At 39.9% G+C, this 26345-nt stretch overlaps 2 protein-coding genes across 7 annotated transcripts in view; one reads left to right on the top strand and one right to left on the bottom strand.

The window, feature by feature from the left end:
* Positions 1 to 26345, top strand: part of NOS2 (nitric oxide synthase 2) — a 109694-nt gene that overhangs the window by 4291 nt on the left and 79058 nt on the right. For 3 of the 5 annotated variants that reach the window (XR_016459183.1, XR_016459184.1, XR_016459185.1), the window contains exons 7-29: positions 239 to 401; positions 786 to 877; positions 1277 to 1418; positions 1721 to 1860; positions 2437 to 2611; positions 3006 to 3107; positions 3728 to 3922; positions 4300 to 4382; positions 4704 to 4848; positions 5098 to 5202; positions 5671 to 5720; positions 5812 to 5986; positions 6487 to 6619; positions 7031 to 7109; positions 7998 to 8176; positions 8803 to 8966; positions 9754 to 9964; positions 10300 to 10387; positions 10995 to 11116; positions 11741 to 11889; positions 12585 to 12779; positions 13325 to 13433; positions 14873 to 15072. Coding sequence is in view for 2 of the 5 variants with exons in the window: in XM_031591421.2 (XP_031447281.1) it covers positions 239 to 401; positions 786 to 877; positions 1277 to 1418; positions 1721 to 1860; positions 2437 to 2611; positions 3006 to 3107; positions 3728 to 3922; positions 4300 to 4382; positions 4704 to 4848; positions 5098 to 5202; positions 5671 to 5720; positions 5812 to 5986; positions 6487 to 6619; positions 7031 to 7109; positions 7998 to 8176; positions 8803 to 8966; positions 9754 to 9964; positions 10300 to 10387; positions 10995 to 11116; positions 11741 to 11889; positions 12585 to 12779; positions 13325 to 13390 (2953 nt within the window). In the remaining 3 variants the exon portion in view is untranslated. Of the gene's footprint in view, positions 1 to 238; positions 402 to 785; positions 878 to 1276; positions 1419 to 1720; positions 1861 to 2436; positions 2612 to 3005; positions 3108 to 3727; positions 3923 to 4299; positions 4383 to 4703; positions 4849 to 5097; positions 5203 to 5670; positions 5721 to 5811; positions 5987 to 6486; positions 6620 to 7030; positions 7110 to 7997; positions 8177 to 8802; positions 8967 to 9753; positions 9965 to 10299; positions 10388 to 10994; positions 11117 to 11740; positions 11890 to 12584; positions 12780 to 13324; positions 13474 to 14872; positions 17061 to 26345 lie in introns of those variants that run through there. The other 2 variants (XM_031591421.2, XM_031591420.2) reach the window with 2 other exon arrangements.
* KSR1 (kinase suppressor of ras 1) overlaps positions 17418 to 26345 on the bottom strand; it is a 57495-nt gene continuing 48567 nt past the window's right edge. For both annotated transcript variants that reach the window (XM_031591423.2, XM_090122273.1), the window contains 4 exons: positions 25877 to 26008; positions 25451 to 25586; positions 24987 to 25120; positions 17418 to 20528 (listed from right to left, as the gene is read on the bottom strand). In XM_031591423.2, the coding sequence (XP_031447283.1) occupies positions 20450 to 20528; positions 24987 to 25120; positions 25451 to 25586; positions 25877 to 26008 (481 nt within the window). In that variant the 3' untranslated portion in view covers positions 17418 to 20449. The remainder of the gene's footprint in view (positions 20529 to 24986; positions 25121 to 25450; positions 25587 to 25876; positions 26009 to 26345) is intronic.

The raw sequence follows: 26345 nt of genomic DNA, 5'->3' as shown, positions 1-26345 counted from the left end.
GTATAGATACCAATCCCCTCCTAGGAAATGGGCTCTACCTGCATAATAGTACGTAAAATCAGCAATGCAGATGGAGGTCTCTTGCAAAAGGATGCAAAGGAAAACATCCAAAACTTGATGTTTTCAGCAGTGTCTGAGCTCTTCTTGACCCAGAACAAAAGAGGCATCTGCAATTTAGATCAGTTGTAAGTAATGAAATTTTCATTGTTTCTTTTCATGGCTGTTTCCTGTTCAACAGGTTAAAAATAGAAGAGCACCTGGCCCGACTAGAAACAGTGACCAAAGAGATAGAAACAACAGGAACCTACCATCTGACAAAGGATGAACTGATATTTGCTGCCAAACAGGCCTGGAGAAATGCTCCGAGGTGTATTGGGAGAATTCAGTGGTCCAATCTACAGGTAGCTTATGACTCTAAAAATTATGGTTGAATAGCTGTCTGCTGCACATTGGTAAAATGTGCCAATTGCTTCAACTGAGGACTGTCTTTCCTGTCCATATCATAAAATCAATATTTTCTTGTACTTCTCTGCTCCATAATAGAAGGAAAACTTATATAGGATTGGTTACAGTTAAGAACCAATCAAGTTATGGAAGCAGGTCCATCTCTTGGGCCTTGGAGGATTGTTACATGTGAAAATAAAAGAATGGTAAAAACAAACCTTTCCTAGAAGTGAATTGAGAAATACTGATATCCTATCCTTAACTGTGTTAGAAAAATAACATGCTTGGATTATTCTTTCAAAACTATTTTTTTTCTTTACCTTTTTGGGGAAAACATACAGGTATTTGATGCACGTGATTGTAAAACAGCCAAGGAAATGTTTGAATATATCTGTCGCCATATTCAGTATGCCACAAACAACGGAAATATAAGGTAGGTCTCTTTTATTTCATTTGAACTTTAAATAACAAGAATTCCATCTAGATCTGGATTCAGAACTCCATAATAGACCTGATGTGATCTAAATATTTTGACAACTTGTCTCTGCTCCTAATTCTTCTGATACTTATGTGCTCCTCTCACATGCACCATCAACCATTTCGAAAGTTTTTAACATTTGTGGATAATGTTGCAAAAAGCTTTCATAATTCCTGGGGAAGTAAATGATTTGAAGACTTGGGGAGATGGGAAAGAATGAATGATTTTATTCTTAATGATGTTTATTTTAGAAATATAAAATAATTGCTGCCAGTAACAATTTATATCTATCTATATATAATCAGGATGTGTTTGATGTGCTGCTGTGATGTCATTGATCATTTCTCTGAGCAGATCAGCCATCACCATCTTCCCTCAGAGGACTGATGGGAAACATGATTTCCGTGTTTGGAACAGCCAGCTCATCCGATATGCTGGATATCAAATGCCAGATGGGTCTGTCATAGGAGACCCTGCAAGCGTGGAGTTCACAAAGGTATACAGGATCATAACTGTTTTCCATCTTGATTAACTCACCTGTGTTTCATTTATTTTTCTTCTTTTTTTAATGCAGTCTGGGAGGGAGCTATTTATTTCCTGCCCCACAGATTCTAGGTGCAGGCTGAAGCAACAGTTTGTTACTATGCAGTGAAATACTCCCCTCCATCTCAGAACAGTGCTAAAACTCCTCTTAAATCTTGGTCTTGTTTGAGGGGGAAGACAACCTTTAGCACTGAGAATTTACCTCAGAGGGTTAACGGGGACTTCAAAAATGAAATTCACTTTCTTTATTTACAGTTGTGCATTGAGCTTGGGTGGAAGCCGAAATATGGCCGCTTTGATGTAGTTCCACTCATTCTCCAAGCAAACGGCCAAGATCCAGAAATATTTGAATACCCGCCAGAGATTATCCTTGAAGTGCCAATGGAGCATCCAAAGTAAGCATACCAGGTTTAGCTAATCGCATTTTTGCCTCTGCCTCACTGTGACTGGTACTTATCCTGTGCTTGTGGCAGTCATTTTCTGAGTTCTTTGTTAGGATGAAATTATAGTAAATTGTCTTGAAAGATAAAATGCCTGTTAGAACAGTAGAATGAGATTTAAATTAACAAAGTCTATGGTAGTTCTGTTGGATTTTTTTAATATTCTCCATTTCAATCAGATTCAGAATTAAAAAACAAAAAAAACATAGCTTCTTATGCCAGTGGAATACGCATGTAAAATATGGTTGCACTCGCCACAAAATGCTTATTGCTTTTTTTTCTTTGTTTCTTGCTTCATCTTTGCTTTGGAAGCGGGCTGCAGATTGCAGAACTCTGTCATACTGTTCCTCAATTTCCTTAGCAGGCCATTCCCAGTTACCATGTTGTATGCGAAAACTTTGCTACAAGCTTTTGCAGATTGCTTCATAGGTTTGTCTCCCTAGAGACAGTGATCTTTCACTTCCTGGGCTTTTCTGGTTGTTGACTAAGGGAGGAATACATAAAGTAACAAATCAAATGTTTATTTAACAGATATGAATGGTTTAAGGAGTTGGATCTGAAGTGGTACGCTCTGCCTGCTGTTGCCAACATGCTCCTTGAGGTGGGAGGCCTGGAATTTACTGCGTGTCCTTTCAACGGCTGGTACATGGGAACAGAGATTGGAGTGCGAGACTTCTGTGATGTACAGCGGTACAATATCCTGAAGGTAATCTCCCGAAATGAGGGATTTTGTGACTGAGAAGAGAATGGATTTGTTATTAGTTCCAGTCTGCTGCTGACAAGGCAATGGAGTCCTGGATGTTAGTTGCAGGTCTTGGGCTCCTTCCCTCTGCAAATTAATAATAATGACTTAGAACCAGATGCTGTCATTCTCTAATCATTTGGTCCAGCAGAGCTCCCCTTCCTTCTCCAAACCAGAATAGAGGCCTCATGATAACTCTAATACAAAGTATGTGTGGCTCTCACTTTCTCCAGCATAAGATTGACCTTTCTCAAATACTTTTATCTACATGTTAATGTGATGAGGTGGAGAAATCATGACATGTATATAGAGCATAGTAAATTTGCTTGTCCCTTTTCTCTCTCTTTTCCACTTGTAGGAGGTTGGAAGAAGAATGGGACTGGAAACCAACAAACTTGCATCATTGTGGAAGGACCGAGCTGTTGTAGAGATAAATGTGGCTGTGCTTCATAGCTTCCAGGTAAGTCAGTGAGTCTGGTATCTGGAAATGCTTTGAATACTGTGTTTTTTTCATTTCACTTACAACAGCTTTATACAAATATAGCGCTAGTGGGCCAACACTCAATGTATAGGAGGTTACCAATATAATTCCAATGTAGTTGTTATTTGTTTATGTCTGGGAAAGTAGGGGAATGTAAATGCCCTGCTGTTGCCCCTTGGATAGAGGGGAAAGGGAGAAAAAAAAAAAATGAAAAGGAAGTTAAAGGCAAGATTGTTCATCTTATTAGCCCAGATGTCTAAGTGTCAAAATCTACATAAGGCCATGGAATTCATGTATTTCATTCACAATTACAGTCTTTTTAAGATAATCATGACATTATGGAAGATGGGTAAAAATGAAACATAGGCTTTTCAGCATGCATTCTCAATGCTGGAAAGGTAAAATGCTGATGTTAAATAAAAAAGGACTTAATAAAATTCTTAGTCAAAGGTCCACCTATATCTTCATTTTATAGTTATTAGTAGTAAATATTTCCCAACACTGTATAAATTTCTTGGAATACTAAGCAAGCAAAAGGATTACTTTAACTATGGAATGGACTTTTTTAATATATATTTCTCTTTTTGCAATTATTCTAGAAACAAAATGTTACTATCATGGATCATCACTCAGCTGCTGAGTCCTTCATGAAATACATGCAGAATGAGTATCGTGTGCGAGGAGGCTGCCCAGCTGACTGGGTGTGGATTGTACCTCCTATGTCAGGGAGCATAACTCCTGTGTTCCACCAGGAGATGTTGAACTATGTCCTCACTCCCTTCTTTTACTACCAGGTACATGTCAAAAAAATAAAGATTCTAGCAGACAACTTCAGCAGTACAGATGATAATGTGAGATACAGACAAGTTTGAATGAAAAGCCCCTATTATTCATACTGCTCTTAGTCTTGGTACATAAAAATCAAATTTTACTGGATAAATTCATAAAAGAGCAAGCAATTTCTCTTTTACTGTGCAAGATAATTTTAGTTCTGTTGAATTCCTAGGCTATAAATATAATGTAATTTAGTGCTGTAGAGACTGGTCAGTGTTTGTACAGGCAGCAAATCATAGATGTAGATACTGTCAAATCTGTCCCTTTCAACTGTACACAAATTGTGTATTTGTTGTTTTGCATTTCTTATCTGAAACGCAATTTTTTTTAATTGAAGGTGGATGCATGGAAAACACACATCTGGCATGATGAGACCCGTAGGCCAAAGAAAAGAGAAATAAAGTTGAGCATTTTGGCCAAGTAAGTTTTTCAAATAAACATCACGATTTTGTTGAAATATTCTATTTTTCTGGTGCTTCTCTTACACATTTTTTTGATAATTATTACAGTAGGGATGACCTGGTTTGTTTGAATTGTAGACTTGCATGTACACGCTTAAGTAATGCTCATATCTAATGTTCTTATTCAGGGCTTTCTATATTGTATTGCTTCTTAACAATCTTCCAAGGAATAGCCATGCTCAAAATGAGCCTTATCTTGGAAACTGCTTGTGCATCAGTCTGAATTTCTACATAGCTATATTCAAAATGATACATGATGTGCTTTTTTTTTTTTTCTCAGGGCTGTACTCTTTGCGTCATTGCTGCTGCGAAAAACAATGGCAGCCAGGTCCAAGGTGACTGTGATCTATGCAACAGAGACTGGGAAATCAGAAACATTAGCCAGCAATCTGTGCAGTTTGTTCAGCTGTGCCTTCAACACTAAGGTAAGGAAATATAGGTCACTTAAACTAAACGGAAGATGAAGTTTGCCTAGTTTTATCAGCTTCTGCGAGATTTTTCATTCTAAGCCTGTGTTTTGTATGTTTGCTAAATGTAAGTTAGACCTTAGATTTTGACTTCTTTCATATAGAATAATGCCTTGTAAATTTGGTCAACAGTCATCTGACAACAGAGAGATCTAATATGAGTTTTTATGTCTCCTAGCAGTTTCTGATCAGCTTTATATCTTCCAGATTCTGTGCATGGATGAGTACAACATCAGTGACTTGGAAAAAGAAACACTACTTTTAGTGGTTACCAGCACTTTTGGAAATGGAGATTCTCCAAATAATGGAAAGGTACTATTTGCCTCAGAAGCACATATGCAACTTAGTTCAGAGAATGCTGAGATGAGCATTTCGGAGTTCTGTCTGAACCAGTGATAGGACCTTAGGGAACAGCATGAAGCTGCTTCAGGGGAAGTTAAGACTGAGAAATAGGAGAGGTTTTTTTTTTACCAAGAGTATAACTGGGCACTGGATCAGGCTACTTAGGGAAGTGGCCATGGCACCAAGATGCTGCAGTTCAAGATGTATTTAGGCAACACTCTCAGATGATGTATGGTTTAATTTTTAAGTAATCTTTTGTGGAGCCAGGAATTGGATTTGATTATTCTTTTGGGTCCCTTTCATCTCAGGGTATTCTGTGTTTCAAAGTCAGTCTTTCATTTCTCATGTATGTAATTAAGGCATAGATCAGAGTATCACTTCTGTTTTAAATGAAAGAGTATTTTTCTAACATTAAATGTTTTATGAATTTTTATACAGACATTAAAGAACTCCTTGCTCACCATGAAATTGCTGAGAAGAAAAATTAGGTAAAAATAATTTGTTATTTTGTTTACTTAAGATGAATCCTTTTGTATATCATTCACCATAACATAGTGGTCTTATTTGTATCTCCTGCAGATATGCTGTGTTTGGCTTGGGGTCCACCATGTATCCTGAGTTCTGTGCCTTTGCTCATGCCATTGACCAAAAACTGTCCCAACTGGGGGCTTTGCAGCTCACTCCAGTGGGTGAAGGAGATGAACTCAATGGTCAAGAAGAAGCCTTTCGCACGTGGGCGGTCACTGCATTCAAGGTGACTACATAAATATCTAGCTTATGTATTAGTTAATTCATTCATTTCAATTATTTTGGTCTTTACTGGCATCCCAGAAAAATAGAGAATAATGAAAGAAAGCAGAGATGGATTGTTATCTGAATTTTGAACTTCTCTTTCATCTGCTGCTTATCTAAATTGAAGGGGAAATGAGATCCCTTTTCTGTAATTTGTTAGTATTCACATAAAGTACCACAAAAACTTTTGGATAATGAGATGCCCAGTGTAAGTAAGGACAGTAGCATTAGGCCTCTTAATTTTGCTAAGTAGATCTTCTTTTTTTTAGCTAGATTGATGTAGAAGTGGAAACTTGCTGAAATCCTATAGCATTACTGAATTCAACAAATTCGATGAATAACAACAGTCAGTGAAACTGAAATCTCCCCATAAAGATAGCACCAGCAAATGAACAACAAACATATGACAACACTAAGAATATCTATTTTCCATGAATAGTCATAATTACTACTTTTTTCTAGACTGCCTGTGACATTTTTGATATCCGTGGGAAAAACAGTATTCAGTTACCTGAGTTATACACATCAGATGACAACTGGAATCCTAAGAAACATAGGATAGTACATGACTCTCAAACCATGGACTTGACTAAAGGTATTTGTTCTGACTTTCTGCTTCCTCTATCAATTTTACTTCATTTACTTTACGTCTGAATTGGAAAGGTTGTCTGATGGTGGTCATACTACAGCTGGATGGTAAAATTCCTGTAATGAAATAGTGGTCAAAGAAAAAAAGATATCATTTTACACTGAAGAAGTCATTACATCTTCCAGCACAAAAACATCAGAATACCAGAGCTGATATACATTTCGACAATCCCAAAAGAATTAGAGTTGAGATGCTTTTAGTCAGAGAAGCTGTGCATAGAGGACATACAGCTGACGAGAAGTATATGGTGTTTTAGAGCAGGCGTGGTTCAGTTCTTTTCTCTGTATTCTTGGAAGATCTATTAAACAAAACTAATGACAGACTTTTTTCATTAGTCATGTCCTCTTTTCTCAACAGCACTGGCAGACATTCATGCAAAGGATATAATTCCCATGAAGCTGAAATTCAGACAGAATCTTCAGAGTTTCAAATCCAGGTACGATTCCTCATTTCTTTGAATATTGCAATACATTTTATTAAAATCTTAAATAATTAAAATGTTTAGTTATAAACATCTCTTCCCTATGTTACTGAGAAATATATTCAAATTTTGTACCATCCTTAGTAGAAGTAAATCATGATCACCAGACCACAACAATAGTTAGGGACTTCGCTTCTGTATAGATAGTAGCTGATTTCCCAGTGGAGTCTCTGGCAGCAGAGGGAACTAGATAACTTGATGAATATGGCCCTCTGATATCTACTAAATGTGGAAGGTCAAGTGTAAGGTCCCTCTCCTTTGCTTGATCTGCTACATGCCAGACAAATATTTACGTCATTTAGGAAAAACAAAATTGCCCCTTAATAGAGGGGAAAAAAAGTTAAGGGTGGAAAGAGATACAGTACAAGAAGCTGTACTACAAAGCAAGCTGAGACAAGACAACATAAAAATACAAAAAGATAATAAGTGCACTGGCATCTGTCTTAGAAATAGCATCCATGAATACCTCTTCAGCATCCTCCAGGAAGTCTCTTTCATCCCTGTTCTAAAAGCAGTCGTCTTACAGGATGTACTCTGAGCTGCTGTAAAGTGTGAGCTATTCAGTCTTCAGTAGAGCTGCACTTACTGCCATTGGCTGACTGCAGGCATACTGGACAGATCAGGCAGCACTTCAGCATCTTATTTGTTTTTGTAGAAGTCCTTCACATGTCTATACTGTTTTTGTTTAAGTCTCCATGAATTACTAAGCTGATCTGATAATTTGATAATGAACAGTAAGCCCTTGCCAACTGTCACTTCACATTTAGGTCTTTTCTATGTAATTTAAGGGAATTCCTGTCAACATAATCATGATCTAACTGATGTCTTTTTTTCCATATCTAGTCGTGTTACCATTCTAGTTAAGCTTTCCTGTGAATCTAATCAGGAAGTGCACTACCTGCCTGGAGAACATATTGGGATTTTCCCAGGCAACCAGCCAGAATTAGTCCACAGCCTCATTGCACGTGTTAAGGATGCCCCTGCAGCTGATCAGACTATCAGACTTGAAACCTGTACTGAGGGTAAGTTGGTTCCCTTCACATTTGATAACAGAGGATATTTGATGGGTTTTCCTAAAATTCATGAGAATTTTTATAGGCTGAATTTGATTATATTATCCTCCTTTTAAGTTTCACTAGGATTTTGCTGATGCACTTAGGTATTCCTCTAATTCTAGATTATGTTTTTATGTACTAAGGCAGTTCATGGTAACTTCACAAGTGTTATCCAATATTTTGGGCTGACACTATTTGTGATTCAGTTCCTAAATTGGCTATTGACTGCAATGAAATTAGTATAGAGTTTCCTTATCATTGTTACATATCAATGTCTTAAAATGGATTTACATGTCATGACCATTTTATTTACATCTTAGTAGCTGCAGTCTGTGAAATCATGGGACTCTTAACACACAGAAAGATGATTTCCATCATTCTTTTTGCTTAAAACATAATGCTTTATTACAGTGTGGTTCTCTGCATCAGATTCTCTACTCACAAAAAGCTTGAAAGCTCACATTAACCTGTGATCCAGATCTGTATGCAACCTAATCAGAATCCATATTTTAAGACACTGAGTTTTGCAAAACACTACAGTTGTTAAATGCCTTGGGAATTGCCACATGATCTTCTGCTTCCCTTGTTTCCAGGTGGCTATTGGGCAAGTGAGAAAAAGATTCCAGCTTGCACGCTCTCCCAGGCTTTGACATATTTACTTGATATCACTACTCCACCCTCCCAACAACTTCTAAAAAAACTCTCCCAGCTGGTAACAGCGGAAGGAGACAAACAGAGACTGGAAGTTTTATGTCATGTAAGTATTAGGCCGAAATTATGCAAACGTGCTACACAATGGGTCATTTGGTGCCCTTCTAAAGCAGAAACTTTAGAAATGTTTGTAGTGATGGTGTTTGATTTCCATTCCTCTGTTACATATTCTGTGAACGTGTTAAACTAACCACAGTGAGAGAAAGAGAGGGTGATCTTATGGCTTAACTTATGCGTGGGAATCAAGAGTTTTCTTCAGATCTGGTATTTCCTGTGTGGTTGTGGGTGGGTCATTTTGCCTGCCTGTTTCTCTTGCCTGCCCTGTGGTGGTTTCTGATGAGGTACCATTAAAAAATCTCAGAGTTTGCAGACGAGCTGCTAGGTATTATTGTCATGGAATTTGATACCAATAAAGTAGAAGCAATGTCACTTCAAGTAACCAAAGACTCATAGGTGTGGTAACTGTTTTGTTCTGCTGGGATCAGCAAGCACTCAGTACGTGCTCAACCGGACCTGAGCCTACACAGTTTTCTAGATATCCCATAGCCAGGGGGCTGAAAAACAGCTTCTACTTCAGTTTCTATATCCACTCTGAGAGAACGTATATGTCAGAAAAATTATAGTGGATATTTCTCTTTCCAAAAATCAAACAACTCTTTCAGGAAACCCTAATATTAGTCTAGGGATGGTTTTGAGAACTCTCTGCTAATTTGCAGTTTATTGCATTGAATATAAAGTAGGAATCTTATTTTAAAAATTACTTTTCAAACATCCTTGCTCTCCTGAACTCATCATGGTCTGGTAATATTGTAATGGTGGCTTTTGGCATTTAGAGCACAGAAGAATACAATAAATGGAAATTTTACAACAGCCCAAACATCCTGGAGGTCCTGGAAGAGTTTCCTTCTGCTGAAGTTTCAACAACTTTCTTACTGACTCAGCTGCCACTTCTGAAACCCAGATACTACTCTGTCAGTTCCTCCTGTGACATGACACCCAGAGAGATTCATCTGACGGTTGCTGTGGTAAACTACAGAACAAGAGGTAATGAATTGTGTTTTTTAAATTTCTGTCTCAATTAAATGATATTTAGTCTGTGTTGTGGTTCAGAAAAATCTGTGTATGCTATATGATATGAAACATATCTGTAACAGAAAGTTTGTGTTGTGATACATGCAGAAAAGTACATAGCAGTACAGATAATCAGACTGTATCAGGATTTGTTAAAATAGTGCATCATTGGTATATCCTTGTTTTATAAATGATTACTAGATCATTTACATTCTTGTTTATAAGCATAGTGTTAAGTACAAACTATGTTTTTTAAAAAACAAACAGCTTTTGAATGCTTACAAATAATTTTCCTTTCCTCTGATTAGATGGACAAGGGCCATTGCACCATGGAGTCTGCAGCACGTGGCTGAACAAAATAGCTCTCAATGAAACAGTCCCTTGCTTTGTGCGCAGGTGAGCGTATGCCATAGGAAGAAGCCAAGGAAAATCATGGAATAAGAATCCAAGGCAAATACTTGCTGTATAATTCAGTGAAGCTTCTTTCCCTAGATGTCTCCTGAAGTTAATTCCCCTGAAATTTTCAGGAAACTAATGGAAATTTTATTGGATTCTAATGAAGGAAATTGTTCAATGCTTTTAGAAGTCCATTCAGACATGTTTTCTTAGTTTTTCCCAAGTGTTAACTCCATACATACTGTGGTACAGATGGGTTGGAGAAAAGGAGGGAGCAAAGGGTAGAAGTGATCACGTACTGTTTTCTAACATGTATTTCAGCTGTATCTTGTGACCTCAGGTAAGGGCTAAAGCCAATTGTTGTTTTTACAAAATCACTGATGGTTACTCTCCTAAATCACTGGGCACTTATCAATGTTTATTTTGTAAAAAACTAGAGAATTTGATTTTTTCAGTCCTTTAAGATACATTTATCCTCTCATACAAAGCATAATAAGAGAAGATTCAAGGCAGTAGAGATGATCACTATGTATCATTCTGTCAGCTTTCTAGGAATACTTTTATTCTGAGTTTTACTTTACCTAATTAACATATTTTTCCATGTTAGTGCTGATGGATTCCAGCTCCCAAAGGAGCCAGCCAAGCCATGCATTCTTATTGGCCCAGGAACAGGAATTGCTCCATTCAGAAGTTTCTGGCAGCAGCGTCTCTATGACTTGGAAAAGAAAGGTACTTACAGGGACTGCCACTTGGGGGAGGCCAAAACTCATCCAGCCAGAAGACATCCATAGTCCTCCTAAGAAAATCTCTTCAGGTGAAGGTTTTGTTTGGAGAACTACAAAACTGGTGGAGACACTTCTAAACTTTAGCTAAGTAACTACCTATGTAGAGATTTGTCATCAAAAGACTGAATCAAACATTAAACATTAGCCAATAATTCCATCCCACATAAGACCATTCTGGTGGTCTTGAGGTATTTGGTCATACAGAGGGAGTAGCCTATGTGTATAAGTACTACATGTTCTGCATCTGCTCAGCTCTCACAAAGGGGCCACAATGCAGAGAGGAAATGCTGTGCCTGTCTCTATCATCCTGCTTTGGAAATGTGCTTCAATAGGTAATTCCACATAGTACTTTGAAGTATCAGGCATATTCAGTCCTAATGTAGACTTAAAATTAGGAGCTGTCACTCACGCACACATACTCCTCAGAGTTTTAGCAAGAAAGACTAATTAGAAACAGTGGTTACATTGCCCAACTAAGTTGATATGACAGGGCTCCCCCTGGGGGCAGTGGTATGAGATAATAGGCCTTACTAGGAAAGCCAAAATAACTGTCTGATATTGGTTTCAGGGATCAAAGCTGGTGACATGATATTACTGTTTGGCTGCCGGCAGCCAGATATGGATCATATCTACAAAGAAGAAGTTGAAGAAATGAAGAGGAAAGGAGTTCTGAAAGAAGTTTTTACAGCTTATTCCAGGCAACCTGGTCAACCTAAAGTAAGGCTGGTTCTTTTGTTCTTTAAGAGCTGGCCCCTTTAGGAAGAGTCCCTCAAGTTAATGTTTGGGCTCTGTTTAACAATTTTATTGAAAAACAAACCAAAACAAAACTGTTAGCATCAGTGCATTGTGAACAAGTGACAAAAGGCCCCATTCCTCCAAAGCAAAGGAGACTCTCACTGTTCACTTCTGAATGAGCAGCATGTATGTACATATGTATTTTAAATCCTCACTGCCTTATTGATAGGTGTAGTAGACATACAATTAAATCTTTGAGTGCAAAACGTCCTTTGAAATTAGAAGCTGGAACACTTTTGGAAACTTTACATTTTGTAGGATATGATTAGCCTGTGAGTTGGAAATGAGTTTGCTCTCATCATTTGTCACCATTTCAGTACCCTTTTTAGTTGTCTTGCCTTTCTAGAAAGTCAGGAATCTTTGGCAGTGGTAATTTGTTCCGAATAAAAGTCTCTTAATGTATTCTGGTTTAATCAAAAACCAGTCCAGCCTTCCAATGTGGGGACTGTAAAGAGAGCATTTAAGACATTTTTCCTCTCCTTTGCTGTCATGCAACATATGGAATAGTTAGGATGTATTGAACCTTCGTGTGTAGGCCCACACTGAATTTAGAGAAGCCAATAGACAAAGTAGCATTTAAGAGAGCTTTTCTAATGATATTTTTTTCTGATTCTAAGGTTTATGTTCAAGATATTCTTCAAAATGAGTTGGAAACCAAAGTGTGTAATATCTTGCATAAAGAGGAAGGGCATCTGTATGTCTGTGGAGATATACGCATGGCCAGAGATGTTGCTCAGACTTTGAAGAGGATCCTTGTAAAAAACCTGGACCACACAGAGAAGCAGGCAGAAGAGTATGTCTTCCAGCTAAAGGTATTCTGTGATGTAGAAGGCTTTTCCATTCAGACAGTGCTCCAACATAGGTTTCAGAGTCACACTCCAGATCTTACTGCAATTAGTTTCTTTTCAGCAGCATGCTGAAGAAAAATGCTTAACTCATCAGCTTAGTCTACTCACCATGGTCTAAAATGCATGGTTGCTGTTTGGTTAGGTTGTATGAATGTCATGTCATGCTCCTCTCTTACATACTACTGTTCTGCCCAGTGTCCCTCTTTTGATTCTGGGCATTAGCTCTGCGATGTCTCTGAGCATCAAAAGTTTGATACTTTTTTGTACCAAAATAGGAATGTGAGTTTCAGAAAGTAATGGGGCACTCCCTGAAAGCACAGTGTCTGAGTATGGGTGGCTTTATAGGATTGTTCTGTTAGAAGAACTTGTCTGGAGCTTGTGTGTCTGCAATCTGGTTCCTTTATTGGCAGCAAGAAAGTCCACCATCACAGAATTAGTCATGTGAATGCTACTTAAATGTCACAGAAAGATTCATCTCTTGGGTTTTTGTTGTTTGTTTTCTTCTTCAGAGCCAAAAACGATACCATGAAGATATATTTGGGGCTGTGTTCCCACATGAAGTCAAAAGAACATAAGAGATTTGCAACTCGTCAGTCCAGACATGAACCAACAGATACTGTACGTGATATTTGCACATTTGTTGTTGTTTTCAAAAATCAAGGGATCAAATCCTCTTCTTTATTTGTGTTAAATGCTGCACATCTCATGGTAGGATTGGACTTCTAAGCTTTAGCCTTAAGTAAGAAAAATATGAAATTTTACTTTTGTTGTTCTCAGACTTCTTTTAATAGAGTAATTTAATATTGAAGATGCCAATTATTTTTTTAATTCTATCTAGGTTAGTATAGGTTTGTCATCTTTTGCAAATGCAAAACATATAAAACTTAGTCACCAGGAAAATTTAGAGGTTTTTTTTTGCTATTAGTGACATTTTTTAGTTTTTTACTATTGCTGGAAGTGATTTATTGTTGTTTGTTTTGTGTTGGTTTTTTTTAATGCACTATTTATCTGTTTGAATTTATTTATATTTTGTTTTATTGTGCATATTATCTTCAAACTTGTGGCACTAGGAAATGTCCAGTGATTTGTTGTATCTGAAGGAACTCTTGCAAATGTGATAAAATACAATGGCCTATGACTGGAAATATCTGCTGCACACACTTCAAATGTATACATGTGAGGAGGTAGCAGTTCTGATTTCTGCTCTATGGTACACCAAAATTCAGGTCCACCAGCCTGAATTTTTGTTGTTTCAGAAAATTCAAAAGCACTTTGTACATCTGATTTCTATGCTCTTGACTTGATTTGTTTGTAATAAAAGATACCTTTATTACTAAGACAGATTGGTGTAGTTTAAATGTACTTCTGTGTCCTACTATCTTCAGCCTAAAAAACTACAAGTGGGTAGGTAGATGTAGGGGAAGTGCTAGAACACAGCCTGAGCTGATGATTGAGGACCTGGTGAAGGGGTGGCTGGCCCAGGAAGCACAGGTGCAAGCAATTTTCTGAGCTTTCCATCTGACCAGAAAGGGTCCACCTCCTCCTGGGTTCATTTAGGGCAAGCCTTTGATGAGAGAATATTTCCTGGGTGAAGGCTGCTTCTTGAGGTGTGTTTTATAGCCAGAAGACCCTCTTAATCAGTTGAGTGAGTCAACTTCTTTCTGTGTGTGATTATTGGTATTCCTAATGATGCTTTGCTTGGTATCACAAAGAACTAATCAGAAGCAGTTTCTCTGATGTGAGGGCTGATGTGAGGTGCTCTCCAACCTGCGCTCCCTCCTTAAGCAAAGAGTCCATCTCTGTGAGTTACATAGCCTGCCTAAGATGAGTTATGCAATCTTGTTACTGCTGGAGAGGTGTGAATCTTGCCTTGTGGATTGTGAACTAAAGAATGCAAAATAGCAATTGGAGTAATGTATATTGCCCTAGTTATGTTTTGAGTTTGGTTCCTGTCCCTGGCAGTTCTGTTACAACTTCTTTTTCTAAAATCAGCAGGAATTTATGATGACATTAAAAAGCTAAAGGTAAGATTGTTTTTTGTCATCCTTTGTCTCCAGGAGCTGGAATCCAGTGAAGGATTTGACGCTCAGAAGTCAACAGTGTCATGTATATGCAGTGTGCTTCACGTGTACTTCAGGACAGCTTTAAACATAAGATGAGAAATGAAGCGTAGTTGAAAGGCTGTGGGCAGTGATGGTGGAGAACAGAAAGTGTTGGACAGCAGATACACAGACAGGACAGAGGAGGTTCATAGCAAGTATGTGAATGTTATTTCGTACTTCAACAAATTCTTTGCTTCTGAAGTTTTGAGGCAGGATGGGTGTAGAATGAGGTAACTTCTATCTCCATCTGGAAAGTTCTCAGTAAGCCCAGGACTTGCTGAGTTCTGGACTTCAAGTAAGTCCAACATAGGCAACAGAAGTAAGTTCTATATTTTGAAGTGCAAGTGTGCCTTGCACTTTCAGGAGGTGTATTACAGAGCAGTGCATTTGCCATGTGTTTAACAAAATAGATATATTTTCTTGCCAGGAGTGCTGGTGAAGTGGTCCCCTCTGGCTTTAGGGTTTAAAATGCAATTGAGTGTTACATCACAGCTGCCTGGAGCTCTGAATGGTCTCTGTGCTTGAGTTTGTCTTCACTGAGATGGGAATACTTGTTGACTGAGGACAGGAGGAGGAAGGGAAGCTTCTGTTGCTTTTCAGAGAAAAGCAATTCTTGGACTATTCACTGATGAAAGACAAATGCTTTAAAAATAAAAAGAATTCCAAAATCTTAACTAAGATATAAACAAATGTAATTGTAACAAAAATGCACAAGTCATATACTGTGTTGCACAAATCCCACGTTAGGATGTGCTCTGAGGCTTTCAGCAGGAGGCAAGTGATGATGCAAATGCCTCTGGGCTGGGTTAGATGCTCTTCTTTGGGAAAACACATTGCCTCAGGTTGGTGGGAGCTGTGCTGCACTGCTGGGATGTAATACAGCCAGTCAACAGTGAGCTTCCCTTTGCAGCTGGTGGGATGTAACCTTCGTGCTTGAGGTTTAGGGTTTGGTTTTTGTTTTTGTATTTAAATACATGACCTTGTCCTTCAAGTTTAATTGATAATTACATTCATTATTTCTTTTTCTTTCTAAAAAGCAAGAAAGCTCAACTTATCTGAAGGCTTTTACTGTTTGTGTATGAAAGATCTAGATAAGATGGATGAAATGTAAAGCTGTGCTTTAAAGTGCACTGTCCTTTTCTCTGCAGGGCAGTACAAGGCTGTTGTTATTTTTGGAGTAAAGCTGTTTGGCAGCAGCACAGTGACCCTGGGGTTAACAGATTAATTAACGCACTGCTGTGTAGTGTTGGCTGGAGCTGGGGCACACACAGGGGAAGGACAGTGGGCTCTGGGGCAGGAGGCAGCTCCCTCTTCTGTGGCAGTGTGTGGCTGCAGGTGGGCAGCCTTCTTGCAGCTGTTGGTGTCTGATCAGCGCAGGTTGAGTCCTGTGGTGATGTGGGTGTGAGTGTTCCTGCTGCTTCCTGGCAGCACAGGGGGATGAATTCCTCCAAAATCAAACTGTGTGGGGTGCCTTTGTGGTGAGCTGGGAGCTAAGGAGGAGAAGAGCTTTCAGCAAGATAACGTTAAGATCCCTTTTTTCTGAAGCTCGTTGTGTGGTAACTGATTGACCAGATCCACCAAGAGCTCTGCTCAGAGCTCAGGCCCTGCTGTGCCCGCTTGGCTTTGCAGAGCAGCTCTGAAGTGCTGAACTGGCCCAGCCTTGCTCCCAGCATAGTCTAATGCTCTGAGAAATGTCAGTGCTAGTGTTCCTCAAGCCAGGTAACTTGGCTCATCGTAGCAGGTGGGAAAGCTTTCTGGTGCGTGCTGAGCAGCTGCAGTGATGTTGGGGCTGTGAGGAGGTGATGGGACCTGGAATTGTGCTGTGGGACAGGTAGTTGCTGAGAGAGGGTACTGGGTTCTCACTGCCATCGTGGTGCTTTTTGATGCCATTTGTGGTGAGAATCCCAATGGTTATAGCAAAAAGGAACTTGAACAGCATCTCAGTTCCATCTATTAAACAAGTTGAAGAAAGTTTGCCAGCTGTCCTGCAGCTGTAGGGCTTTTGCATTTGACTTGTAAGAGGAAACAAAATGATCCTTGTCTGCAGGAAAGGTGCATGGTTAGAATATCAGCAGGGCAGATGTCAGTGATAGCTCAAAGCAAACCTGCCACAACTTGAGTCAGTGTAGGGAAAGGGGCTGATGGGCGTGACATAGTGCTTGTTTATGAGTTCTTGCTATCACAAACAAGGCTCCAAAACCAATTTTTATTCCTCCCAGGCTGGGCTTTGCGGGACTACAATAACTGAGGAAAAAAAGATGAGAAAAAAAGAATGAGCTGCTTGTGCTTTAGTTTGGCTACAAGTGGGGGGGGGGAAGGAAGAGAAAGTCAAACCACAGTTCTGTACCACTTGCTTTATCCAGAGCAAAGATTTATTTGCTGAAAAGATTTCTATGTATCCAGGATTTCATTAGCATAATGTGCACTTTCTTTTTCCTTGCTGGCTGCATAAACTAATACAGCAACAGTTGTTAATACTAACAATTTTTAATTTAATAGCAATTCTGGAAGACACTCTGATAGAAAATATTTTTAAAAAAATTTTACTGTACAAAGTTTACAACACATTTGAAAAGAAAAACGTGTCAATTTTCACCATATTACAGACTCCATTTACATTCACTATTGATGTGTGGCTATTGTAGCAGCATTGTACAGCCAGCTTCACATTTACACCTCTACAACAGGACAGGCTTACTGTGCTTCACGCTTCACACCAGCACACCAGGAGACACATGGCCATAAAGCAGTGTGACCCAATGCCTGCTGCTCAGCTGTGGCAGAGAGATGGGAGAGCCGACTTCATTCACAGCTGGTACAGCTCCACAGGTTCTGTTTGACTTCCATGTGCCTTACACAGCTGACTGCAACACATTACCCCAGATAGTAATTGGCCCTGCTCTCTAGTATGCTGGGTTTTGCTTTTAAGAGCCATTTATGGGAGTTAAACACAAAACCAATGAAGACTGAATCTCAAACTTAATGATTTAAAGGCAAGTTTTGAAACCCTTCCTGCAGCGGGATGGCACTCCATCAGCCTGCAGTGCTCATGGGTCAGCCCCAGCTGCTTTCAGCACATTGCTAAGTGCAGCACAAAGGGACAGGCAGCCCTGCTGACACAGGTGAAGCTGCCTTGCTGGGAAGCAGGGTCAGCACAGCATTTGCCTGGAAACAGCCAGGGTTTGAACCTCATATGAGGGCAGTCACATAGGGAGAACAACATTTTTTGTTTTTTAATTTTATTTTGTAAGCTGGATAGTCTGTCTGTCCAACCAGCCATCCCGTAGGAAAAGATTCAGAAGGTTGTGCTTTCTCAGCATTGTTCTTGAACGCTGCCACAGCAGCATTACTGCTGATAGCCAGGTGAGCGATCGCTCTTTCTTTCCTACACTGAAAGCTCTGGGTTTCCCAAATGAGACAGGAATAACAGTGAGAGAGCATGCTGTGGTTTAGCAGAGGGGCTGCTCAGACCCAATGGCTGTGGAGCAATGTGTGCATCCAGCAGCAACTTCTGCTCTCCCTAAGGCAAGGTACACTGCTGCCCGTGGGTTCATAACTTAACGTTGCTATGAAGCACATTTCTCCTGGCTTCGTACTGCACTGTCAATACTTACGTGCTACTCGTTGGAAAACAACCTCTGTTTAAACCTGTGACAATGTTATTGTGAGAGAGCAAACAGTAGCAGGGCTTGAAGAGACAGCAGGTGGTGGCTAAAAGGGCAGTGTGTGCTGAGGGGCCTAATTGCTTTCCTGAGGTGGTAAGAGGGAGTCAAGAGAACCATGTCTCCATGCTTGGCTACCACCAAACCAATTTTGTTTTATATTTGAGGCACATTTAAAATCACCATAGCACAGTGAAGGAGTAGCAGGAGTGAAGTCCTCTGCTCAACAGAACTTTTTTTTTTTCCTCCACTTGATTTTCTCCAAGTCAGCTGCCTGTAACCAAACTGAGTGCCTGTCACTCCATGTGCCTTGTGGAGGACTTCAGAGCTCTTCCCTCTGTGATCTACATTAAAGCCTTGTAATGGTGGCAAAAGATAGAAAAGAGGCGTGTAATGTACTAGTGTGACTGGAGAAACGAAATCTGGTGACTTTCAGGGAGTCCTAATGAACTACCTTAAAAATGAAGCAGTGTAAGGACAGGAGGGCTCTTTAATGTCCACTGCATAATTAGAGTTGTCCTGCTGCCCTGGCTGACAGGCAGAGGAATAAGAATGGGAGGTATGATGGAACATTTAATGCAGCTTGCAATTCACTTGCAAGTGAGATAATGCATCTGTTACCTTAAATGCAGTAATCAGTTGTCCTTCATCAGTCTGCGTATTACACATTGTAGCATGTGCTTTCCTTTTGATTTTTTGGGAGCTGGGTTTTTTCTTGGTCTTAAACTTAACCTTTGAAATCAGGTTCTCTGGAACAAAATGTAACTTTCCTAGCTGCAATGTTGTTGTTGTTGTTAGTTTTCTGCAGAACTGCTTAGTCCTAAATTTCTTCGATTCTTGCAGACTTATCTGACTGTCCAGAGGAGCGTGTGTGTGCACAGGGGAGAGAAACGACTTTGAGTCTCTCAACAAGCTCTGTGTATCGGAACAGTATGTTACACATTGTTTAGGGATGGCTTTTTCCCTTGACTTTCTTCCCACCCTGGAGCTCTATCTAGTAAAATATGTTCTTCTACAAATGAGATTGCCATCAGGGCAGCAAGGGGTGATGTTTGGCAGTGCTGCTGGTTTGGGGGACCAAACAGGTTGTGTCTGAAGCTGCCCAGGAGCTCACCTTCTCCAGGGACAGCCTGCTGGTGGCTGAAAGTGGATGGACCCAGAGGTCTGTTGCCACCTCAATCAACCCGACATTCTGTGGCAAGGCAATTCAGCTTTTCTTGTGAGTTCTGTGTTGGAAGTGCTCAGTTCTGTGTTTCAAATGAGATAACAGTATGTTTGACAGCAAACTCTTCTGCAAGAAGCAGATTTTTACTGCTTTAACTTAATTCAAGGTAACCCAGAGCTTGGACCAACCCTGCAGAAACAAATCGAAGTGATCACAAACTGAATTATCAGTTTGGATAAATGACAACGCAATAGATAAATTTTACCTTAATGAGAGAAAAACAATTTAAAATTCCCATCTCCTTGTATGAGATACATAACCATTCTGAAACAAAGCGGTTCCACTTGTCTTAGGGAAAAATGGACTGAAGGCAGAAGATCATTCCTAGTTACACCACAGACACAAAAAGGAACTAGAAAAAGGTCGGTTTCCCTTTGTGCTAGTGGAATGGCTGTAGTTAAACTGATTCACTGTTTATTGTGTTTAAAAAAATATATAGTTCACACAAAAGCATCATGTAAACATTCTTTAAATAACTGCTGGTGCTCAGACAGAATTCACACTTTGCCAACAACAAAGGACTGTTAATTGATGGTCGTGTGGTTTTCAGCTGTGGCTGCACCAGTTTCATAGCTTGGAAGATTCAGTGAAGATTTCTTTGTGTATAAGTAGGTAGACATTATCACAAGACAACCACACACCATGCTATATCTTTTGATTACTTGGTTCCAGGATTCCCAAGCCAAATCTCTCAAAACGCAGGACAACTTTGCTACTGTTAATGCTGAAAAGAGTGGAGAAGGAAAGGAGAGGGAGGGGAAAATAATTATTTATTGTTGTTTTTTTGTTGTTTTTTTCTTCCCTACAAAGCTACAGTCATATAAAAGAAAATGGGTTGGGTTCTGCTCTCATGAAGTGTGAGATCACCCAGCAGTGTTTAAAAATTAAGCAGCAAACATTTGAATTTATTCATGCTAACCTCATTAGTGAAAGCATATGGCTCAAATTGGCAAAACAGGAGGCTTTTATAAGTACCTAAGGTGGGTAGAAGGTGACGTACACTTGAAATAGAAATGGAGAAAAGAATTACTTATTTAAGGGGAAGGGCATCCTGACAAGGTGCATCAGTTGCTTCAAAAAACACATCTGCTCCTCCTTATAGTCTAGAGCAAGTGAATAAATATATGTTTTCCTTCACCCTTAATCTGTTAGCATAGCTAGAAATGTTTTCACTTCAAAATGCCTTCCTCCATGTACATGCTAGGTGGCAGCAAGGCAGAGAGCATGAATACATGAGGGCTTCCAGCAGACCCTTTCCAGTGCAGTGTGCAGGCATCTGACTTAGAGAGAATGACATGTAGGTGTATTTGACCTCTCTGAACACAGTAAAAACCTCCCTGGTTCCTGATGCATATCCGCCTCTATCCTCGTCCTCTCCCCCGTGAAACAAATTTTTTTCAGAAAAGGAATGAAAAGAGACCTTTTACAAAAAGGCACACGTTTGCAGTGCTGCCTACAGTTCTGCAAAGTTCCTACTGTAAAGTCAGGCATTTTGCTGAACCAGAGATGTAAACAAAAGCAAATCACAGAACTCAAAACACTGGATTTGCAAGGGAAGGAGAATGAGAAACTGGAGGGCTTCCCTACTTTCCTCCTTTTCTGCACAGTGCTGTAGCTGATCTCAGTTTTGGATGCAGCTGGTGGTGATGCATTCCCAAGTAGGCTAAGGGACTGCAATCTGCCCTGAGCACAGCAAGGACTATCCTCCTTTCTGTGCAGAAACTGCACCTGCTGTGTGCACCCCTGACAAAGCTGAGCCTTGGTTCAGTGCAGGGCTGGGTCCGGCTCCACAGCAGAACCAACCCGCTCTGGCCCTTAAGTCACGTTGGTTTGCAATGCAAGTGAAGTGTTTGGTTGTTGGCTGTGCCTGTGGAAAATGTACCTGTTACCTTGAGTCAAAAGCCACAGCCCAGCACTAAGGATGACAGCCACCACCTCAGACAGCAGCTAGGAAACTTCCCCCTTCTGCCTCCTGAGGCTTGCAGGCCACAAATGCCAGTGTCAGCCAGCCCCCAACCTGTTGCTGCCCACAGCCAGCTGGTCAGGGCAGAGCACCAGCTGCCAGCCAGGAGGAAACTGCAGCCTGCTGCCATGACTCAGAAGTGAAAGGTGCCACGTTGTTAGACAGTAACTTCTTGCAGGCAGGAGTTGTTATTCAAGCTAACAGCCCACGCCAAGCAGAAAAAGGCAGAAAAGGAGAATTCAGATAAAATGCTGATTATGTCCGTGGGTTAATTTCGTGGTTTCTTTCTTTTTTTTTTTTTTTTTTGAATGGAAGGTGATTGTCCAAGTTGCTGGTTAGGATACAACACAGGGAAGCATGCAAGGTGGAACCCATTATTGCACCAGTAGTTATAACCTACAAAGAAATATGGGAGGGAGGGGAAAAAGACACCGTGAGAGTTAGTTTTCAGTTATTTTAAAGCAAGCTCTTGAAAACTACCTATTATAAAGCTTACAGCAGAGTCAGGCAGGGGGTTAGCGCAGTGTTCATCTAAGGAGTTGTCAGAGGGAATGTGACTTCAATAGGTTTTGCATCTGGTCGCTGGTTGACACTGATATAGAGTGGTTTTTAAGTGTGACCTGAATATAATGTAGTTTGCAGGAGACAAAAAGTAACTGACCTGCCTGCACTTTCACTTCAGTGAGCACTAATTCAGCTGTCAATGTTGATAATTAATAGTGACACTTAAAGTACATCTCCTCTATTACATGCTTTGAGCAGAGAAAAAGCATTAATGAATGCAAATTTACATGAACCACTTGCAGTAGGAGTAGAGGATCTGTCTACATAGGGAAAAAATAATTTGGGTCGCTGCTACATAAGGCACAGTTCCACAAGCTGTTCAAGAACTCCCTATGGAAACACTAACTCAAAATAATCACTTGGCAGATTACTCTGGAAGTGAGCACTCTTGTGAACCAACTGCCCAAATGGGAAGCATTCCTTCAAGTAATTTCCAATGTGATGTTAGGGGACAATGCAGGACCCTCTGACTGCGTGGGAATATTTAGGCAGCCTGGGCTCCCAGTCTGCTCTGCACTGTCTGACTAGGTGGATTGAAAGATATCAAATTGGCTGTGAGAGTCAATGATCCAACACAAGCAGATCTGGTAGTATGGAGAAATGAGGGCATAAAGTGTTGATGCAGAGCCATCATGCTGGAGGGCTTTACAGCAAAGGGCTTCTGTAGGAAAGGAAAAACTTTACCAAAGGACACTGCCCTATCATGTAAATCTCCTGACAAAAGAACTGTTGTTGTCCTTAAAACAATTTGAACTCCATGATCCTCCTCTGAGACAAAAGATGATTTGTTTAAAAATATTGGGGTTAAGTTACCTTTCAAATCCAAGAATAAGAGACCCTCACTGATCATCGCACTCTGCAGCTTATCACACTGGACCAGTTTCTATACCTGCCTTTCGTACCTTCTCAGTGCTCTAAGCACAGCATAACTTGCTCTCTAACTCCCAATGTACAGAAAAGACAGATTTAAATTTACAATGCTTTAGGCCTGAAGAGGAAAGAGAGCTGTTTCTCTTAATTTATGAATGATGGAACTTTTAGCTCAAGTTCTGTTGGTTTCTCTTTAGATACTTATTTAGAAAAAAAAAATAATCAAGACAACTGAAATCCCCAGACTGATCTGCTGGAGTAAGGAGGGAGCATGGCACAGAAAGACACCTCATCTCCCACCTACAATCGCACCCCAGTGCATAGCAGAAACTGATCATGCAAAGAACTGCCACATCTAAGGATCTCCCTGTTTTTCATTGTATCATTCTAAAATGAGTGCTGTGATATGAATATACTTAACATGTAAAAAAAATAGTAGACAATTCTGCTTATTGATGAGTGCATAGCAAGCATTCAACTTTTGCTGGTAATAGTTTTCTTTTGTATAAAGATGAGGCCATCTTTTAACATTGTTAGACACTATAACAAGAAACAAAGGGTGAAATCTGCAACCAAACCCCTAACTAAAGCACAAAATGCCAAGACAGTCACCCTACAAGTAAACAAAAGCATTTGTTTAGTGATGATAATGTATTACAGGAAGATCATGAAGGGTTATGGTAAGGAAGGGGTAGATTAAACATCAGAAAGGGAAAGAAATAAGAAGATATTAGAGGGTCAGTTGAAGAAAATACACACCAAAGAAATATGTGGCAATGGGCACAGTTCACAATTGTCTGATCTCCCCCTGACTTTGAGGCAAGTGAAACTGGGATCCCTTATTTTCTGAGTGATGGATTATTCATGACATCGGAGACAAAAGGTTTTAGTCCTATGGCTTTATGCAAACCTATTCTGACCTGGATTTAGTTCTAAATTCTGGTCTCATCTATCATAACAGATGTCATAGGGGACTCTCCCAGTTTTGGCAGTTTATAGATGCTTGATCTTATGATACTTTTCTTTCCCAGTTCCAACACAGATCCTAAATTGGAAAGTATCATGATCTGGCTAGAATTTGTGCTGCTACTTCTCACCTTTCCTTGATCCAAATCTTGGCATGATTCCACCTTATTCAGTCCAAAAGTAACAACTTGTTCCTACTGTCAATTTTACTGCTTTTGCCAAGCAATTTAGAGATTCTGAAGATTTTAGCGTGGTTTTTTTTTTTTTTTTTTTTTTTTTACTCCAGAGGTCAACTATATTGAGTAAAGTGCTCCAATCCATTATCTTTCTATGTGAACTGGGCTGTCTTCCATACAGAGGAGGAGGGGTTTGCATCTTTTCCCTTTGTGCTTCTTGAGGAAGGTTGCTATGTTAAGACTCTTCAATAAATTGATGATTCAGTTTAAAAGAGAAATGGCAGCATGTTCTTTGGTGGTTCCCTTCCTCATTCAGTACCAGCCATTAAAAGGAAAACTCTAATCACTTTCAGGTCAGCGTGGGCACTTTCCAATAACGTTGGTAGATACTCTCAGAAACCTGAACAAAGCTGGATAAATGATGTGCAGAGGGAGGGAAGTGAATATGTTGAAGTAGGAAATTAACTGTCTGAAGTGCATGCACATTTAATTGCATAATTTCCTAGCAACTAGAAAAGCAGAACAGCACGTTGTTACTCTGCTATTAAAAGTATGACAGACCCCAGGAAGGCAAAATTAAGCACAGGAATAGTCAGTTAGCAAATTCTGAGCAGCAGAAGTGTTAACAACCACAAGTACTCACTCAGCAGACTTCCAGAAGTGCCCTGGGTGGGAGAGCCGACGATTCAGTTTTGGCAGTTTTTCAAGCATATCCATGAGGACAGTGAAGCTAGGTCTCTCACTGAGATCAAATGACCAGCATGCTGAGAGAATTTCCTGCAAAGGATAGTTAAGGCTCATCATTTCCACTTAGTTCACATGTCAGCTGTGCAAACTGATTGATTGAGCAGTGTGACTTGAGACAGCCCAGCAAGAGCTACTTTTTAAGCAGTTGTCTTGGACATTCTTAAAATCAGTGTCCTGTGTACCAGTGGATGTCATATCTATATGACAATAATGGGAAGAGGCTGGTACCTCATTCCAATCTGTTCTCTCTCCTGTTCTTTATCTTTAGAATTATAATAAGAATAAAATAAGTTGTTCCCTCTTTTCCAGCAACCCTGACAAACAACTTTTTGGAAAGACTCCTGCAGCTGATGTACCTACATTGATTTCTTTCCCCAAACTAATAGTTGCAAGGATTTGTTTCACTCCTTCACCACTTCCAATCTGCCAGATGAGTGCCTCGGCAGGCTGGTTCTTGAAGGGCCATTCTCTTGCTTGGAGCTCGTACCACACAGTCCTGCAACATAAACAGACAAATCAAGCCTTTGCCTGCTCTTAAGATGCAGAACTCTGACAGAATCCCATTTTTTTCAGAGAGCTCTGAAATGTAAATAAGGCTGCAGCAGATCCCTCCCAGCCCATTCACCCACCTTCCCATCAAACTGTCACACCCACGTCTTTCGTAGTAGGTGAGGGAAATGCAGCCTAGCTGAATCCTGTGTCTGACAGAAGAGTGGCAAAGCTCAGGTCTATTTCATATCTCATTTAGAAAGTACTTGTGACACTCTTTAGGTCTTTTTCCCTTACCCAAAAGCATAGATATCTGCAGCTTTGGAGAAAGGCAGCTTGTCTTCATCTTTCCCAGGAGCCATCTCACGAACAATTTCAGGGGCCAGGTAGCATAACCAGTCATGAGGCAGCTTCAATTCATTCTCTCTCCTGAGTTTAAAGGAAAGAAGTCATACTGGAATACAGTATTAATTAAATTAAGAGACAGCGTATGGCCCATATCTGTGGTTTGCCTAATGCTGTGACTTTTCTTAAATGTTTTGGCTTGGCTAACATGTTCTTTCTAATTTTCTTTGCATATTAAAAAACACGTGCAAGTGTTGGCCTGACTTTCCAGCTCATCCTTGGGCTTAAAATTGCTTTTGTTCTGTATTATGAGACTCAATTCACAGCTGTGTGCCACTGAAAAAATAGAAAGGCTTCTACTTAAACAAAAAAAAAGTGCATTCCAAAATGTACATAGTAAAGGACCCAGATCTCCTCTCTT

The sequence above is a fragment of the Phasianus colchicus genome, chromosome 21, assembly GCF_987193195.1.
Source record: "Phasianus colchicus chromosome 21, bPhaCol1.hap1.1, whole genome shotgun sequence".
Classification (NCBI taxonomy): domain Eukaryota; kingdom Metazoa; phylum Chordata; class Aves; order Galliformes; family Phasianidae; genus Phasianus; species Phasianus colchicus.
This window is presented reverse-complemented; position numbering and strand designations above follow the sequence as displayed.